The following is a 20,037-nucleotide window of genomic DNA, read 5'->3' as shown; positions in this document are numbered from 1 at the left end:
CACAAGGAATCCTAAACACCCACCTCACTGAGGAGGCCCAGAGGACCCTTGTAGAAGAACCTGGCCCAGGGGATAAGGGGTGGCCATGTTAACTATAAAATCTGCTTGGGGAAGCCCATGATGCAGCAGCACATATTGCTTCCAGCAGAACCCCTCTCAGGGCAGCCCAGGAAGCGGCGATTCTCCTGGTAGAGTGAGCCTTCAAGCCGACCGGCAGGGGGCCGGGCCCTGCAGCATAGGCGTGGCAGATGACGTCCACGATCCAGTGGGAGAGGCGCTGTTTGGAAAGAGGACAGCCTAACCTAGGGCCTCCATAACACACAAACAGCTGGTCTGAATGTCTCATCACGGCAGTAGCTGCAACGTATGCCTCCAGTGCCCTCACCGGGCACAATAATCCAGACCCCTCACCAGGCATAGGCTGAAAACGTGCCAGCCTCAACGGTTGGTTACAATGAGAGTGAGATAACACCTTTGGTACAAATGCAGTGTTTGGCCACAAGGTAACACACGAGCCCTCAGGGCCCCACCTGAGACATGAGGGGCTGACTGAGAGAGCATGTAGCTCGCTGACCCTCTTTGCTGAGGCAATAGCCAACAAAAAAGCTGTCTTGCATGAAAGCCACTTGAGGTCCGCCTGCGTCAGAGGCTCGAAAGGAGGATGGCACAGAGCTTCGAGAACCAAGGGCAGGTCCCAACCTAGTGCTTGTGGAGCTGTCAGCGGGTGTGACCTACGGGCACCACGCAGAAAAAGAGAGACTAGATTATGGCTCCCTACCGTACAGCCATCAAAGCCAGCGTGATTAGATGATATTGCCGCTACATAAACTTTAAGCGTCGAAGGAGAGCGACGCTTACCAAGTAGAGACTGGAGAAACTCCAGAATGGTGGGTACTGTACAGGAGACTGGATCCTCGTTGTGATCAGAACACCATTGGGAAAACATACGCCACCTGTTTTCGTACTGCTGACGAGTAGAGGGTGCCCTGGCGCCCAGGATGGTGCATCTGACGGGGCTCGAAACTCCAGTCAGCTGTTGTCCTAGCCTTGCGGTGGCCACAGCCGAAGACATTGAAGATTGGGGTGTCATATCAGTCCCCCCAACTGAGACAGCAAGTCCCTCCTGGTCAGAAGACACCATGGGATGCCCTGACATAGACTTCGTAGCAGTGGGAACCATGGTCGCGCTGGCCAATACGGAGCCACCAGCAGCATCCTGTGGCCCTCCTCGAGGACTCTCTGAAGGGTTGGGCAAATTAGAGAAAGGGGTGGAAAGGCATATAGAAGGACCCTTGGCTAAGGATGAGCCAATGCGTCCTGGCCCAGCGCACCCGACGCCCCCGTAAGAGAGTACCATAGGGGACACCGAGTCGACTCTTCCGTCGCAAACAGGTCTATCTCTGCCTGACCAAAACGGTCCCAGATCATCAGCACTATGTCGCTGTGGAGGGACCACTCTCCCGGAGGGGACCCTTGGTGGGAGAGAAAATCTGCGACCTGATTGTGTCGCCCTGGTAAGTACGCTGCCCGCAGGGTGGACAGGCGAGGAGAGGCCCATTCCAGGAGCTCTCTGGACACTCTCAGAAGTTGTGCTGACCTGGTGCCCCCCTGATGGTTGATGTGGTAGACAACAGAGGTGTTGTCTGACCGAACAAGAACATGCCTCCCTTCCAAGTGAGGCAGGAAGTGCCTGAGTGCCAAGTGCACTGCACGCAGCTCCAGCACATTTATATGCTTGGAGTGGTCCCTTTGACCCCAGCGGCCCTGAACCGCTCTGCGTTGCCACACAGCCCCCCATCCCATGGAGCTGGCATCTGTCGTGACCACTTCCCAGCAACGCACTACCATTCCCATGGGGACACCCCTGGACAAATAATCTTCGTCCCTCCATGGAGTCAAGGCATGAAGACATGACCACGTCACTGCGAGCTTGCGATGCCTGTGCAGCCTGGCATCCAGGCGAAAGCTGTTGAGCCACCTCTGCCAGGGGCGAAGTGACAGCAGGCCTAAGGGTACCACCCGAGTGACTGATGTCAGCTTGCCGAGTAGTTGCAGGAAGGCAACATAGGGGAGCTGCCTGCCCAGCCTGAACCGACTGACCAGCTGGAGTATGCCAGCCACCCTTTGAGTGGATGGGCGAGCTCTCATGGAAGATGAATCCAGAACCACCCCAAGAAAGGTGGTCATCTGGGAAGGGATCATGCAGCTCTTTTCCAGGTTGACATTGAGGCCCAACTGGGACATATGAGCGAGCAGGCGGTTTGTGTCGTGAAAGGCACAGGCCTGAGACGGGGTGCAGAGAAGCCAATCATCTAAGTACGGCAGAATCTTCACTCCGCAGGCCTGCAGAGGAGACAGGGCTGCCTTCACACACTGAGTGAACACCCTCGGGGAGACGGTCCGTTCCAGTGCTTCCAAGGCAGCCGAACCAAACAACTCCCCCGGCACCACTTGGACATTACGGAGGGTTCTACGGCATGGCTCAGTCAATGCTGACTGCGCCAACCAGTCCTCGCCTGGACCAAGGAGGACATCACGCGTCCAAGCTCCCTCGTCATTAGTGAAATGGCCTGAAGCGCTGCATCGCTAAAGCCCATTGCTGCTGTCGCACCACTAGTCCCCTGAAGGGACGCGGAGAGGGCAAGCATGAGGTGTGCCAAGGAATTACCTAAGCGGCCAGCACGCGCTCCGGCGGCATAGGCTCTGCAGAGGAATTCATCCATGACACGACACTGAGCTCGTGGGCACCGAACATGACTGCGCAAAGCTTCCTCTGGTGACACGATGAGAGAGGCAACAGCAGGTTCTATCGCTGGCATGCGATCCAAGCCTGCTGCAGCCGGCTCATGCATGGCCGCCAACACTCGGCCATCTGCAGAGAGGCGCGCAAAGGCTTTGGGGTCTCGCCAGCAACCATGCAACTCCCTCAGGAACTCCTCTGATGGAGGGACAGAAAAGGAAGGAGGGGTCAGTCCGCGCCTGAAGGAGGCACTTCCAGGGGTGGACGCCTCTGGTTGCTGGACGTCCAGCTGCAGTTGTCTCAGGGCCATACGCATGACGTCCTACATCGAGCCGTCACCCGACCCACTAACTGCGCTCTGAAAAGAAGAAAGTGAAGCTGTCTCTGAGACTTGAGATGAATGCCCATCCTCCTCACCTAAAAAGTGAGAGGCAGAGGCAGCCAAGGATAGCACATCTTCATCCGCAGCCAGTTCAGGCATGGGTGGGGAGGAGAGTCCGGTTGCTGCCACTGGTTAAGTTCCCAGTTGGCGTACCTGACAAAGGGACTTCATCTCTGCTAATTCAACGGAGAGCTGCTCCACCCTTGTGGAGATGCCCCTATCAGACCTGGCTCGCTTTTTCCCAGGAGGGGCCACAGAGACTGCGGCCTCAGTCCAGCGCTTCGAGCGCCAAGGTGGAGCCTCCTGCCCAGAAGGCGGGAGGTCATCGCCAAGTTTGGGGCGAAACTGGGCCAGCCGGGCCACCCTCACAGCACGCGACATGAAGCTGCGATTCATGCAGGGGTTCTCTGACAGGGCCTCCACCAGATGCTCATGTCCAAGGCAGGCAGGACACAGGTCGTGACAGTCATCTGTCTGGAGCATGGCTCCACAGACTGTACAGCAGTGAGAGCCGTCCATGCTCCTTACCCAGCTCTTTCCAAGATACCCAGAGAGGCTAGCACTGCTAGCTCAGCTGGTAAAGAGGACAATTGGGAGAGGGGGCGCGAACGCTCACCTTCAACAATCAAAACAAGGCCAAAACTCAGAGAGGCTAGCACCGCTAGCTCAGCTGGTAAAGAGGACAATTGGGAGAGGGGGCGAGAACGCTCGCCTTCACCAATCAAAACAAGGCCAAAACTCAGAGAGGCTAACACCGCTAGCTCAGCTGGTAAGAGAGGTCAACTGGGAGAGAGGGTGAGAACGCTCGCCTTCACCAATTAAAACAAGGTTAAAACCCGGAGAGGCTAGCACCGCTATCTCAGCTGGTAAGAGAGGACAATTGGGAGAAGGGGTGAGAATGCTTGCCTTCACCAATTAAAACAAGGCCAGGAACTCAGCTGGCTACGTAATAAGCAAACTTCGGAGCACAGTCCAACCGACCACGCGGTTGGAGGCCTCCAGTAAACAGGAGCGGAGCGAACGCTACCGCTAACCAATAGCAAAATATAAGCAAAAAAACACTACTCACCAGTGTTGAATCACACACATAGTAGTCAGACGCTGTGAGTTGGGAGAGGCGGAAACCGCCGTAGTCCCCAACGAATCAGCAGAAATACCTTTGAACAGGGTTAAACCGTTGCAGCCCTAGGAGGGCGAACATGCTACTCCCGCTGATGGGCAGTCGGGCTTCCGACGACGGTAAAAAGTTCAGAAAAGGTCCAAAGGGCTGAAGCCCTGAATTGAACCGCACGCGAGAAGAAAAAAGGAGCAGAGCTGCGGATGACGTTGAGCTATATAGCCTCTGATTGGTCATCCGTGTCACACCTGTGACTCCGTTGGTATTATTACTCGAACAGCGCATGCGCGAAGGGAACATTCAGTGCTTTCAGCACCGCCCTCTGGCGGTCAGGAGGGATGAAATAGAACATATATGTCACATTGGCGATGAAATGGCATACATAATGCGTCACCGCAGGCGTGTTGCGATGAACAATAAATCAATTAATCGCATGATAAATGAAAATTATCTACCTCATTTTCATTTATCGGCTTTTTAGTTTCTTCGTGTCTCTCTCTTTCTGCTGAAGACACTGGATGACAAAAGGCTCAACTCCAGTTCTCTTCACTGAATCCTCCCTTTCTCTTTAAAATCTGTTTTAACAACTGTTAAAACTGTTAAAAGCAACTAAGCAGAGAAGCTAAGCTACAAGCTAAGCTAACAGGCTGACTTTGGGGAAAAAACCTCCGTCTTGTCAAAGCTCCAAAATTCACGGTTGAAACTCATGCCTTCATGTAAAATGATGTTTTTCTCTGCAAAAAGAAACTGAGAACTTGTTTACTGATTTTTTATTAAAAGCTTTGTGTGAAAAATGCTATGCTAAAGAGCTCAAACCACACAGAGCGTCCGCATTTTTGAGAACTGAAAAACAGGAAGGAGAGACGGCCCATTTCACGTCAATGGGCCTCCCTCCCAATTTTCTTAAAGAGACACGCTGCTCGCTACCTCACTATCCATTCTTTGGTTCAAACGGTCTTATACTGTCATCCAGTGGTCAAAAAAGGTACTACACTCAAAACAAATTAACCAACATTTCTTCTTAAATTTGACGAATACTAATTATTGTCAAATTGCAAAAATGTTATCGTTTATCGCAATAATTTCTGAGACAATTAATCGCCCAGCAAAATTTGTTATCGTGACAGGCTTACGTCACCGCTGACCCGTCACGTTTATTATGCATTGATTTAATGGTCAAAACAGCTTCATTTCGCCTGGGCGGCGCTGCGTCATCCATCACAGCTGGAGCCACGAGCTCTCCAGCGTTCCTCCTTCTGCACCAGCTGAGTGAAGCAAGCGGGCACGGGAGGACTCGCTGTTGCATTTCTTCAAAATTTAAAGCGTCAGTCAAAAATTACATTATGAATAAGGAAGGGGGGGGGATCATAAATAAGTCACTTCGGCGTATAAGTCGCAGGACTGACAAATCTATGCCAAAAACTGTGACTTACATGCTGGAAAATACGGTAATTGTCACAAGCTTTTTGGTCTTTTTTTTTCTTTTGAACAGAGTTGATTTCTGCAGAGAATCAATTATAAACCGGAGTTTAGCTGAACCAGCATGCTAGTTCCTTTAAACTCCCACTACAGCAGCAAACTACCACTGTAGCCTGGCAGCACTGCTCTGTCAGTCGAAATACTGCAGGCAGTAATTTCATCATCATCAGGTTCAGAGTGCCTCTCATTATATTCAGCTTCTCTGCGTGGTCAATTTAGCAGCTGTTGATTGGTTGATTAGATCCGATATTGTATCCTAGTCACCTTAATGACATTATTATTGTAAATGATTATTATCATGATGATGTGCAGCAGTAACAATGATTTATTTATGTCCTAAGAGCTGTCAAAGCATCATCTGTGTGTTTGTGTGTGTCCAGCTGCCTCAGGCTCAGCAGGGCCAGACGGGGCCTGCATCGTCTCAAGCCAGCCTGCTTCACATGCCCCACAGACAGAGTCCTCTCCACCAGGCCTCTTCCTCCTCCTCCACCTCCTCCTCTTCCTCAGCTCTCAGCGTAGGGCAGCTGGTTAGCAGTAAGTGTCCGACTGGGCTCACACATAAGATGCAGCAAGGCAGAAATGGTTTTGATTTGTCTCAGTAGTTTACTACAGTGTGACTGGAACAAAACTTTGCGTTTGTAATTGTAGCAAATGTCCACCCTGTGTCTGAACACGTGTTGATTTCTGTGGTTTTTTATCTGTTGGGTGTGATTTTTACCTGTGGATTAAAACATTTCTACCGTTCCACTGAGCTGCAGGAAGGTGTTTGAGAGAATGACCAAAAAATGAATAAACTAGTGTTTGTGTTCATCATTGTGGAGGAGCATGTCGGTCAGTGTGACAGTGTAGTTTGTAGTCTTTTTATTAGTTACAGGATCACAATGGGACTCTGTCACAGACGAACAAGAAATCTGGTTTGGGCTGCACAAGCAATACATGTTCACAGGATCAGTCCATTTTTCTCCATTCAAAGGGTTGACAGTCAGAAAAATGAGGATTATCACCACACTCACCATTAAAAACATGGGTTGTATCAGTGAGTTCCTCTAAACGAGAACGTCATTAGGTTATCAGTCATTGAGAATACTTATAAAACACATCAGATTGTAACACAAAGTGCTTCACAACAGATACAAACTAAAGTCAACAATATAACCCACCAAAAAACATATACAGCTAACCTACATAAACAAAAGTGGTAATAAAATGTAAAATAAATAAACAGATTATTGATCATAAAGGGGCGTGGTGGCGTAGAGGTTAGAGAAGGTGAGCCTGAGATTGGAAGGTCAACGGTTCAGCTCCCTGGACCGACAACATCAAATTGTGGGTGGTAAAGGTGAAACACCCACACCTGCCTCCACCCTCATTTGCCTCACTCTGGACCCTTGAGCAAGGCCCTTAACCACCACCATCTGCTCCCCCAGGTGCCCTAGATAGCAGCTCTCCTCCACACAGAGGGCTGTGGTAGCTCGGTGGTCTGTGGTTGCGTCAGGAAGGGCATCTGGGGTAAAAATTATTGACAAGACTTTGTGCGAGCTAGTTCGCTGTGGCAACCCTTGAAGAAGGGAGCAGCTGAAAGAAGAAAAAATAAATAAATAAAGGGGGTGAAGAAACAAAGGAAACACAATTTAAATATAGAGGGAAAGGGAAGATATTAGAATTGTAAAAATTGTATTTAAAGAAATAAAAACACTCATTCTAAAAATGCTTGGAGCAGCTCATCCAACCATCATCTTTACCTGCTTCTTTCTTTCCGGGTAACGGGGGTCACTGGTGCACATACTCAGCAGTCACTGTAAGGGGGGAAATTATATAAATAAAAATAACAATTATTTAAATAATAAACTTTGTTTTAGAAAACTAATATGAAAGTCATGAATGCTGAGTGAAACTAAATCAAATAATGATGACAGTAAAAGATGTGTAGAAGAAGAAAGTGGGTGAGATACTGTTCGACAGTAAATAATTCAGAAATGAAGGACCATTCATTCAACCTTTATTTATACAGGTTAGTTCCCACTGAGCCTCGAGGAGTCATTTACAACAGAGATCTGTTTCAGACAGACAAAGGTAGATAAGGAAAAGAGAAACTTGAGGGGAGGGGAGGTAAAAAAAAAATCATATCTCACACTATGTCCTGGCCAGGGCACAGTGTGAAAGTTGCAAAAAAGACCTCCCACATAAACAGCAACACACTAATGACCTCAATACATTTATGCATGAGAAGGCCGACAAAAGTGATGAGTTGTCTGTGGGCACTGCCAGATAGTTCCATAGTCCTGATAAGAGATGGCACAGTGTCTATCAGCCGGCTCAGCTCTGACGCAGGTCCACAGATGTTCTCCTTTGAAGACAAATTCATGTCACACAAAAACAGGCACCAATTGAACATGAAGAGGCAACGTGAATCTGCAATATGTAAAAGAAAACAAAACTAGAATATTTTTTGGTTTGTGGGCAGTTTGGCCAAAGTTGCTGCTTCTGCCTTTAACAGGTGCTCAAATCTATAAACAAGATTGGATTGTTGATGGACGACGTATGCTTGTTGCGACCACCAGATGTTAGCACTTGTCATGCACTGTACCTTTAAAGTTGGTTCTCTTATCATTTTTATCACTTTGAGTAGTTCTGGCAAAACAATCTACTTTCATGGAACAAGTAGAAGGAAAAGGGAAAGCAAAACTCCAGCCACGCTTGCAGCATATATGGAATAACTTTATTTATATTAGTATTTATATTATATACAAGTTGTTCTTCATATCATATAAATGCAGTTGGATTTAGGTTAGTATATTTTAGCACAGGGGTGTCCAATCCTGGTCCTGGAGGGCCTCTTCTCTGCATGTTTTACTTGTTTTCCTGCTCCAACACACTTGATTCATTGGTTCAATTACCTCCCCATGTTTTTCAGAAGACTGTTAATCACCCATTTGTTCAAATCAGGTGTGTTAGAGCAGAGACGCCTCTAAAACATGAGGATAGCAGCCTATTGTCTTATGATTTAATCTGACAAATGTTCATTTGAAAAAAAATGTTGCATGTATTCACAAAACACCTTAAACGATCAAGTATTAAAAAATGGACTTTGATACTTTTTAAGAAAATATACTTTAAAAAAATGTCCGTGCCTTTAGAAAGATAGTGCTGAGTTATTTCTTTGTGCCTTAACAAAAGCTTTATCTATTTTTTTTTACGAAGGTAACAACAGAAATCTAAATGTTAGATTTAATAAACTCTAATATAAGACAAAACCTACTCTGCATGGTTAAACCAGTAATTAATTCTTGTTTTTCTGTAAAATAAAACAATCTATAAAATCATTTGTAGGAGAATTTACATGACAGAACCCCATGTATGGACAGATTCTGTTTTATTTTTCCCCTCCATTGTCATTTCTTTGCTTTATTAAACAATCCAAAGTGGCGTACGCTGTGTTTGATGAACATAAGTTTCATGCTTGCGGTGCGCTGGCCTTTGGCAGAGTCTTATAAATCACAGCCTGTCAGCGCGCAGCTACTGCCTTTAAAAACTCGGTTTTATTCATATAAATTTCATTTGTCAGAGTCAATTCTTCTAAACTCTATGTAAACTCATTTCTAAGGCAAGCATAGTTCCACTGAATTTAATAAAAGACAAGTCATCATTGATCAACTTGTTGTAGACATTGTGTTTAGTTCATGTTTACCGGTAGCTCGGAAAGTATCTTGTAAACCATTTTTGAGTCTCTGCAACATTCTAGCAGCGAAGGTTTGCATTAAATAGAATTAATGTTTAATGCTGAGTATGAGCCGTATCACTTCCTCTCAATATTATTTACAGCAGACATACACAAAGGAAAAGATCCCCTGACAGTCAAGCATGGAGAAAATGAAATGCTGTTGTGTCCACTGGATACAAACAAAGTGCCAGAAACGGATTTAAAACCTGAGTGTCTGTTTATAATCAGATGGAGAAAAAGTCAGTCTTGGAGAAGACACTGAAGTTGTTTGGATGTTTTACTCTTATTTAAATTTATCCAGGGTTTTCCAGCAGCTTTAAAATAGGAAGTAACACACTTAACAATTTACACAGATGTTCACCTCAAATCTTCATTATCTCTGCATGAAGAAAACTGGTAAATAATAATTGTTAAATTAATTAAATGACAAGTTGTGATCAGGATCCAATCAGTGTTTCAGTGTTTTTCATTTTTTAAAGGCATGTCAAATCAACTCACAGCACTTTAACTGTGAGCTCAAACAAGACGTTTAAGACGAAGTTGTGCAACTTCATCACAGAGAGAGCCTTTTCAGATTTCACATTATTGTTTGTTTGCATCAGTGCATTAAAATACATGGATTAGAGCTGCATAAACAACAAACAAGCAAAAAAAAAACCTATTTCCCACCAAACTGACTTGCCACACAAATCCTCAGCTAGTTGTCAGTTCTATCAGAGACAAATTAATTAAGTATAAAATATATGAACTTGTGTTTAAACAGTTTGAACAATGATTTATGAGTGAAATGTTAACTTAAATATTATGTTACTGTGAGATAGAGGTTGTTTTTTAAACTGTATTTTTGGTACAGATAAAGTGTCACATTCTGTAAGTTTGTTTAAATTTTTCAGAGATTCAAATCTCAATTTATTGCTGAAGAACTTGCTGAAAAACTGCTGAAATTAGCTAAAAAAAACATGCTGAAATGTAACTGAAATTGAAGAACAACGCAGAATAAAACAGAACGAACACATTTGGTGAATTTGGTTTAAATAAGCAGAAATGAGCAGGAAAAATAGTAAATTAGCTAAATACAAAAAAAGCTGAAATTAGCCAGAAATAGCTGAAAAGTAGCTGAAACGGCAGAAAAAAGCCTAAATTACTAGAAGAAAGTGGGGAGAGCACAATTGTGCCCAATTAAGCTGAAAGAAGCAGAAATATGCACAAAAAGTTGGAAACTGTCTGAAAAAGGCAGAAATTCACACACACACACACACACACATAAAAACTGAAAAGTAGCAACAAATAAAAGGCAGCTTAAAAACTTAAATTACCAGAAGAAAGTTGAGAGAGCACATTTTTGCTGAATTAGGCTGAAAAAGGTTGAAACAAGTGCCAAAAATGTGGAATCAGCTGAAAAAGCTCAAATTAGCATAAAAATAACTAATTAGTAGCTGAAAAGCAAAAAAAAAGCTGAAACTTGCAAAAAGAAACTGAAAGGAGCACAAAACAACTGGGAAAGAAAAACAGCTGAAATTAGCTGAAAGTAGCTGAAAATAAGTTTAAATTTGCACAAGGAAACTGAAAGAAGCTGAACCAGAACAAAATGTGAAAGGAACAGTAAAAGATTGTAAACAGATCTAAAGATTTGAAGGATGTAAAATGAGCTCAATTCATTTTCTATGAAAAAAGAAAGGCCAGAAAATGCCAAATATTTCAAAAAGCTAAAGTTGCACCAATATCAAAAGTCATAGCACCCTTCTCCTGAAGGAGCTGAACGTTTTGATATATGATTTGTTGAAATGGAACAAGCGAGATGCTGAAAAATGTACAGAAGACACACAATAGTGTGCTTCATAAACATTCACACTATTAGTCATTTTCAGGCTTTCAAACGAAGAAAACTATAAAGATAAGTTCTTCAAAACAAACAAACAGAAAAAAACATGACAACATTTTGCTTTAAGTACTCGCACGTCATTTTGCAAGTTTAACGTACATTTTTGTAATCATTAGTTCTTCTTTCATAAAGTCATTTCTGAAAGCCACAACTGATCAAAAGTCAAAACTGTCTTTAAAACATCTTACAGACCTTTCTGTTTAGTGAAGCTTTATTCTAATCATCATTTGAGTTGGGTTCAAATTAAAGTGGTGTCTGAGTCCTGACCCAATATCTAACAAATATTATGGCTCCAGAAGCAGAACCAGTCGAGAACAGCTTCCATTAGTCTTTCAATCTACTAAGTAAATAACCTCCACAGGGAATGATGAAGAAATGCTCATCACTGTGGAGATGATAGGACCCGAAGCCGTGAGTGCTCCGAGTCTGCAGCCCCTCATCTTCCCAGTGTTCACACGTCTGGAGCACATCGCATACGCTGCACGTCACTTATGAGGCACAACGAGATGGCAGCCTCATAGATTTTTCCTTAAATACGCTTGGAGGATTCCTTTAATAATTCATTGATAATGACCAGGATGAATTATTCAGAGGCACAAACTTTGCCTTAGTAAGCAGGATGCCAGGGCACCTGACATTGATGTACAATGTGAAATCGCTTTTTATTAGCAGGAAAATTATTTAAAATACTTCTGTCAAGTTTTCCCACAGCTTCTTTGTGTAGAAGCTTTTATTTTGGACTGGAGCTTGTTGTTTGTGAGGGTCAATGCTGCTTTGGAGGCTTCATCACTTAGGGTCATAAAGATTTTAGAACGTCTACATTTTTTAATGTTTGCTTTAGAATATGCATGTATTCACAGAGAAACTAAAGCTCTGCAGGTTTTATTGGTTGAACATAAACTAGGTCATGTGTTTTTGTCCATACTGTAAGCTAGATGATTTATACTTTAAAGTTAAAGGCATGAAAGCTTGTATTCGCACCTCGAAGGTATTTATTCTTTGAAACACCTCTCATGTACATGTTTACATCGACAAATACGTTCTGACCCAGAGCAGCAGGTTGCTTAGAGGCGATCGTGATCACAAACGGCTGCTTGTTTGCCTCTTTCACTCTGAAAAATAAAAGCGACGGAGGAGCTAAAATGAGATGTGTACGTATCGCTTTTTCAGACCCGCAGACTGCCCCCAGCGAGGTGGACGGGGTCAACCTGGAGGAGATTCGTGAATTCGCCAAAGCATTCAAGATCCGGCGGCTGTCCCTGGGCCTGACACAGACTCAGGTGGGCCAGGCGCTCAGCGCCGCCGAGGGGCCGGCGTACAGCCAGTCTGCCATCTGCAGGTAAGGACGAACAAAAGGCAAGAAACTAAGAGGAAATTACTTTTTTCTTCTTCTCATGTCCTGATTCTGTCAAAGAAAAGCAGAAGTAGCTGTGCAGACTCAGTGGGCTGTCAGGTGCTCTAATCTCCTCAATCCATGTTCTAACAGACAATATTAAGATATTAAATACATAATTGAATGACTTGACTTGACTTACCCTTCCTCCTCTTCTTCTCTCAGCTGCTGACAGACTGGTGTTACTTATGCAAAATACATATACAAGTATTACCAGAAGCACTTAAAGCATTTAATATTTACTAAGGCGCATCGCTGCTCCCTCTGCCTGAACATGAGAGAGCTTGACGGCAAGGATCTGTTAATAAGATTGTCATATTTTACTGCTTCTCTGAATACCGTTTAGCCATAAATGGCGTATTATATATTCATGAGACGAATCATAAAATCTGTGTTTCGTTCGCGCTGTTTTTCCACCTCACTAACATTTGGCATGAAGAGAATAATTGGGCCACATGGTGTCAGGATATTATTTTTTTAGAAGGCTAAAATAAAAAGTAGCTGTTCTAGAAAATACTTTAAAGTTTTAGGATTATTTTAAAGCTGGCAAACATTCATGCAACCTTTATTTATACAGGTTAATCCCATTGAGACTCGGGGACTCATTTACAAGAGAGACCTGGTTTTAACCACAAACAAACAGGAATAAGTTTTTTTTATTTTTTTGGTGGACGTATTGTTACCGAAAACTAAATTGGCGGAAGCTAATTGCGCTAACAGTTTCCAAAGTTAGCAAAAATGTTAATCTGCTAAACAAAAAAAATTGTTCCGCTATTAGTTGTTAGCAAATTAGCCAAAATTGATGAGCAGTGCGCTCATCATTGGTATAAACAAACTCAAATATTAATCCATAACACTAGTTCTAGCTATGTTTACATTTACATTTATCTGATTGAAATGTATTTGGATTAAATAATCCGTATGTATCGTTTACATGGGCACAATCCGTTCACGATGAGTGTTTACATGCAATGGGCTTTTATTCAGAATAGAAGTACTGACATGCGCAGAGTGGTAAACTCTCTTTTAAAAAAAAACAAAAGTTCTACTTCCATGATGAAAGTAAACAAACCTGAGCGCCCAAAATGGACCCGCGACAGGTTTTAATGATGGTGGAGACGTCACTGCACTCCCTGACTGAGCTACAGGTGATACAGATCATTTTGAGCTCTTTCAAAGTTTCCAGTGGAAATGTTGTCGCTCACAAACTAGTTTTTCTTCCCCGACATGCTAATATTATTAGCATCTAGCCAGGCTATATGTGAGGTAGACATAGGTTGCACATGCACAGTCAGGTCATTTTTCCACAATCAGAATAAAATGATCAGATTAAGTGTTTACATGCACACCGTTCGGATTATGAATTGGCATAAAGCACCTGTCTCATTCTGATTGCAAATTATTTTGGATGGAACTGAATCAACAAAGAATAATCTGAATGGGGTGTTTACATGACGCATTTTTATTCCGAACGGCCGTCTAATCTGATTACTTATGTCCATGTAAACAAAGCTATTGATGTGGTCCGACACCACTGTTAGTGTTGCAGATTCTCAGTCATTCAGGACAAAAACAGGAGTCACGTTCTTCAGTTTGAATGTTTCCAGACTCATTTGTGTTTGTGTTTCCATCTGATTGCTGCGTTCGTTTTAACGTTGCCGTTAAAACCCATTTGCTTTGCCGATGATGACCTGCGCTGTTTAGGCGACACTGTCACCCCCACTTTTAAAATTTAATCGCATCAACATCAAACGGGCAATAAAACGTGAAACGGTACAGGAGCGCCAGTTCTTATGAGGCCCAGACTAATGTTTGAAAGTAGAAAAAAAAATCACACATTAAAAATTTACAGCCTGACATAATTCAAATATTTATAACATACATTAAAAGCCTAAAAAACTAAAAACACTCTGGGCTGTTAGCAGCGCTGTTACGTTTGTTTGTTTGCATGACATTGGACATGACATCCTGATGTTTTAAGTAGCGGGGCGGACTTCCCATGCTTTAGTTTAGTTAACATCAACTCAGACATGAAGTTTGAGGACGTCACTGTAGCTCTGGGCTCTGAACTCGTACGGTGAACAGACACTGACAGATGCTTCCATCTTGTCCGCTTTCATTGCTCACCTTGTTTCCAGGCTCTTTATTAGTTTATCTCAACAGGCGCATGCATTACTTTTGGATGAAATTTGGTTTTGTTGACTTAAAAACAATTAAAGAAGAGGAATTCATTGCAAAGACTGTGTTTCCAAAACAATTATAAAAGACGACAAACTCTTCTATCTCAAACTGGTGAGGATTCGACCTCCTTTCACAAACTCTGACTCATGATTTAAAAAAAAAAGAACAAGAAATAAAAAACCTGGCGTAAATAGCCGCTTATTAAAAATACATTGACATAATTCATGAGCAGCCATGAGTAAATTTCAAAGATTAATTACATCTATTAGATTATGACACACTGGTATTTGACACTATTTAAGAATGGTTTTCAAAAAATTTAAAAGATTAGTTTTTATCAAACTTTTGTCAGCTAGACTACCGACTTAAAAAAAAAGAAAACGGTTCAAGTAGTGACAAAAATGAGAAAAATCTACAATACAGTCATAAATTCTTCCTCTTCATATTTTTGTTTGTATTTATTTGTCTTAATTTAACACTTTGTTTTGCGTAAAAATCCAATAATGCTTAACTTATTTCTTCTCAGACCTTTTTTTTTTAACCATTTTATTAGACTGAACTTTTACTGTAATTTCTGGACTATAGAGTACATCCAAATATAAGCCCCGCCCACAAAAAAAATATTTTGTACATATATAGGTTGCGCTTGTCTATAAGCTGCGGGTGTCCACACAAAAAGATTTTTTAAACTTAAATACGTAGAGTAAATTATTTTTTTCTGAACGGTGCCTGTAACACAGCTGGTTAAAATAAATAAATAAATAAATAAATAAATACAGAAGCCTACTAGGAAGTCATTGATCACTATCCATCTTCCTCCTAGTAACAGACAAAATAACACAAGTGTTTATTTGTGGTTTTAAAAGTTTTTGAACTCACAGTTTGCTCATTTGTGTTGTTGTGAGTTTATTATTATTTGCAGACAAAAATGAATCGGATCAAGCTTCTTTGTTTTAGGCAATAAATAAATAAAGAACAATGTATCTTCATGGAGGTGAACAATAAAATTTGAGGCTTATACGAAGGCTCACACTGTGCAGTGTAGAAACAGGATCACAACTCTCCTGTTTTGAGTTATGTGTTATTTTACAAACAGTTAATTATATATAACTAAATAACCAACACAAAAAAATGGAACTCACTAACACTATTTTTATACGACAGGCCAATATTCAACAATATTGCTGATTTGGCTTCTAATAATTTTGTCCACTGGCTGTAAACATTAGAGATGATAAATGTTTTGATTCAAACCACAGAATGATGCTGCAGTTTCAGTTTTCCCTATAAAATACACATTTGCTTTAAAGAACCTGTTAGGAACATTCTAACTTCACGTTTAACCAACATATGATTAATGTTCGATAACAAAAGACCACTTTAAGAAGTGTATTGAGCTATTTTTTTGAAAAGAAGAAAAATGAATTTAAGACAATAAAATGTTTAGGGTATATTTACAGAAAGATGCCAAAAAGCCACAACAAAGCTCTAGTTTCTGTTGGACAAACAAGCAAAAATGGTCGTTTTAATGGTGTGACGCCCATACATGCATGAACTTCTCTGTCTCTACACCTCGTTGGTGCACTTCTTCTTGTCGACAGGCAGTATTATTTATAACCCCAGCTTCCTAAACACTGGAGAGAGGAGGGCTCCATACTGAGGGAATACATTAGTAAATACGAAGCGTCACCAGAGACAGGACATTTCATGGATCAACAGGAACTGCAGATACTAAAATGAGTTGAGAGTGGCTCGGCTGGGGGACGCTCTCCCTCCTCTAGTGCATCAGGATGAAGGTGGAAGCCTCTCTGGGTGTTTCTAAAAGTACCTTAGGAGGAGTTTGACTTAAATGTGCTGCTGTGCATTTGGCCTCAGTTAGAAACTGCCTGAAGGTTCACAGCTACGAGCTGCAGAGGCTACGTTTTACCTCATATTATATATATGTATAAAAAAATCTTACATTAGTCATTAAATCTACTATCATTCAATCTAGATATTCACTTTTTTCTGCCAGACCGGTCCACCTCGGTCAGAAACATTAAACATATCAACTCTTTTTTTAGATCCCTTACAAAATTTAAAGTAAGCAAATTCTAATATATTCTCATCAAACATCTGTAGTCATGTTACTATCCGTTTTATCTATAATTACACAAACAAAAAGGATGTATTTTTGTTTATTTCTAGGTTTAAAAATGGTTAAAATATATTTTTTATCAAACACATCAAGACTACCATTTTATCTGTTGGCCTCTAAGCATCGGAATGAAATTATAAAATAAACAATTTGTTTTTTATCTTTCCCTTAACGAGTCTAAATACTTCATAAAGCATTGTTTTATAACCACGATGAGAAATATTCCAGGTATTTCTGAATATCAAACAAAATGCACCTGACAGTCCCAGCGTCTCTGTTAATATATGAAATATAAAGTGAGGGGGTGTTGGAACATAAAATAAAGGGACAGTAAATGTAGGTGTTTTTCAGATTTACCTGCATGCTGTGGCAGATACGTAGCTTCTTATCATCTGGGGGGTCAGAAATTCAATATCTGGTTTAATTCCTGAATTGTTTTTCCTTTATTTAAAAAGAAAAACTCTAAAGAACAACTTTTAGTTGGAGTTTTTTGGCATGCTCTTTGGTTTAGCTGCACCTGATTTATAGCCACTGGCTAAATCTCCTTGTTCCACCACTGCCAGTTTGGGACAGAGCACCGCAGCCTCGGCCAGACAGTTAACTCAGAGGTTTAAACATCACTTCCAGCTGCTACAGCTGAGGTGTTTCCAGGTGCGAGACTCAGACGAGCGCCTGGATGTTAGTCTCAGTCCCGGTGGCATTCTGGTTGAGGAGAGTAAAAAGGCAGGCAGCTTATCCCTTGTTCTGGCAGGGCACCTGAGTAAGATTCTTTTTTCTCAATTCTCCCCAGACACACCATCCTGAGAAGCCACTTTTTCCTACCACAGGAAGCCCAAGAGAACACTATAGGTAGCAGTCTGACAGGCAAACTGAACCCTGGCCTTTTATATCCTGCCAGGTTTGAGAAGTTGGACATCACCCCTAAAAGCGCCCAGAAGATTAAGCCCGTTCTGGAGCGCTGGATGGCCGAGGCTGAAGCCCGCCACCGATCCGGCATGCAGAACCTGACTGAGTTTATCGGCAGCGAGCCTTCAAAAAAACGCAAGCGGAGGACCTCTTTCACCCCGCAGGCACTCGAGATCCTCAACAGCCACTTTGAGAAGAACACGCACCCCTCCGGACAGGAAATGACGGAAATCGCGGAGAAACTGAACTATGACAGGGAGGTGGTGCGTGTGTGGTTCTGCAACAAGAGGCAAGCTTTGAAAAACACAATAAAGCGCTTGAAACAGCCCGACCTCAGCATGGCTGCCCCAATGGACCCTCTCACTGATTCTCTAGAGGAGCTCCCAAAATGAGCGAGCTCTCAAAAGAAAAAGAAAAAAGAAACAAACAGTGGAGTGGAAAAGTGGCAGCCATTAAAACCAACAAAAGTGGATGAACTTCTATAGAAACAGAAAAGTGTTTTCAAGTCCCCTGGATGGACAGTTTGCCAACAGAAACTATGTGTTGTCAGTGTGATTATGTAAATGACCATGGCGAAACCAAAAACATGAAAAAGAGATTAATATGTGAGAAATATCTGAAAACATACGGCGTGCTGTTTTAAAGAGTTTTACATTCTGGACTTTCAAACCAGACTGTCTCCCTTCATTCTGGTTCCCATGAGGAGGGATTTAGTAAAGAGAACATACCAAATCAAAACACTATTTACCAAAGTCTGTTGCATCTAACGAAGAATAATTTTGTAATGTAAATGTGCTCTAAATTTTTACATTTGTACTGGCAAAATCGAAGCTATATGTGTGAGTGTGAGTAAACATTTTCTCTTTTGCTTTTTTTTTATTGTTTGAATGTAAATATATTAAAAATGTCAAATCACACTGATAAGCGTTTTTGGAAAAAAATCTTTGCTGTTAAACAACTGCATTTTATTGTTGTGTTTCATCTATAAATATTTTCAGTCACAATGTAACTTTGTACAACTTTTACAGGTATTTATTGATAACGTCATGAGATTGTTACAGATAAAAGCAGTGGTACCCAAATGTTGTCCTTGAGGAACACCGTCCTGCATTACTTGTTTTTTTTGCTTTGACACAGCTGATTTGAATGAACGTGTGATTAACGGGCTTCTGCAGAATTTGAGGACGTAATTAAATCACTGAATCAGGCGTGTTTGAGCAGGAAACAACTGAAATGTGATGGATGGTGTTCCTCAAGGTCCAGTGTTGGGAACTACTAGAGTCAAAAAAGGGAAGGAAACGAGGACTTTCACGTGATGAAAATAAGAGACGTCTACTGCAGCTTTGCTTCGAGCTACTGTGTCATTCTGTTGCCAAAGCCTGATAGCCAAAGAACACACAAACTTCTGCTCAAGGACTGGGGGGAGATTTAATCTTTTTTATTGCTTTAATCACACAACTTTCTGCCCTGGTTTTTTTTTTTTTTTTTATGTTTTACAACGTGTTGGAAAAAAGGAAAAAAAAAAAAGTCAAACAGCTTCATCAGTGTATTCTGTCATTTTATTTTCAATCACAATGTATGTTTTATTTATTTTTCTTTATAAGTAGATTTGTCTCTGCCTGCTTCAACTCAAACCGCATAAAGAGTTAATTTTTCACCTGACGTCCCAAAATTTACAACCAGACTGATTTTACATTTTAAGGCTTCAAATTGGACCCTGTAGTTGACTGTTTGTGTATAGATTTGTGTTCCCTCTGACCAAACCACAGAGCTCATTCTACTTAACTGTTTTAATTAACCTGAATATATCACACAAGATGTTATTTGCAAAAATCTGTTGTTTTTCTTATATTCTGCATTCCTTCCAGCCAAGTGAAGGTCATATATTTTGCATTAAGTTCTTATTTCAGTTTGGAGTCGTTTCCAAGAACTGCATACTTTTCCTCAAGATGTTTTAATTTAAATGGTTATCCTCAAGGGTTTGTATTTTTTTATAAATGCTTTTATTTGAGTAAGGATCTTTGGAAACATTGAAATCCTCTGAGCTCTCAAGTGATTCCGTCTTTATTCGTGTGCGCTAAAGTTTTACGTCTACTTGG

At 41.9% G+C, this 20,037-nt stretch overlaps 1 protein-coding gene across 1 annotated transcript in view; it reads left to right on the top strand.

Annotated features, from left to right (window-relative positions):
• Positions 1–18,330, top strand: part of pou6f2 (POU class 6 homeobox 2) — a 95,425-nt gene extending 77,095 nt beyond the window's left edge. The window contains exons 8-10 of the mRNA XM_037694416.1: positions 6,099–6,252; positions 12,492–12,660; positions 17,823–18,330. Coding sequence (XP_037550344.1) covers positions 6,099–6,252; positions 12,492–12,660; positions 17,823–18,330 — 831 coding nt within the window. The remainder of the gene's footprint in view (positions 1–6,098; positions 6,253–12,491; positions 12,661–17,822) is intronic.
• The last annotated feature ends 1,707 nt before the right edge of the window (positions 18,331–20,037 follow it).

This window comes from Nematolebias whitei, chromosome 20 (assembly GCF_014905685.2).
Source record: "Nematolebias whitei isolate Nwh7 chromosome 20, NemWhi1, whole genome shotgun sequence".
NCBI lineage: Eukaryota > Metazoa > Chordata > Actinopteri > Cyprinodontiformes > Rivulidae > Nematolebias > Nematolebias whitei.
The sequence above is the reverse complement of the archived record's forward strand: the minus strand, read 5'-3'. Positions and strand labels throughout refer to the sequence as shown.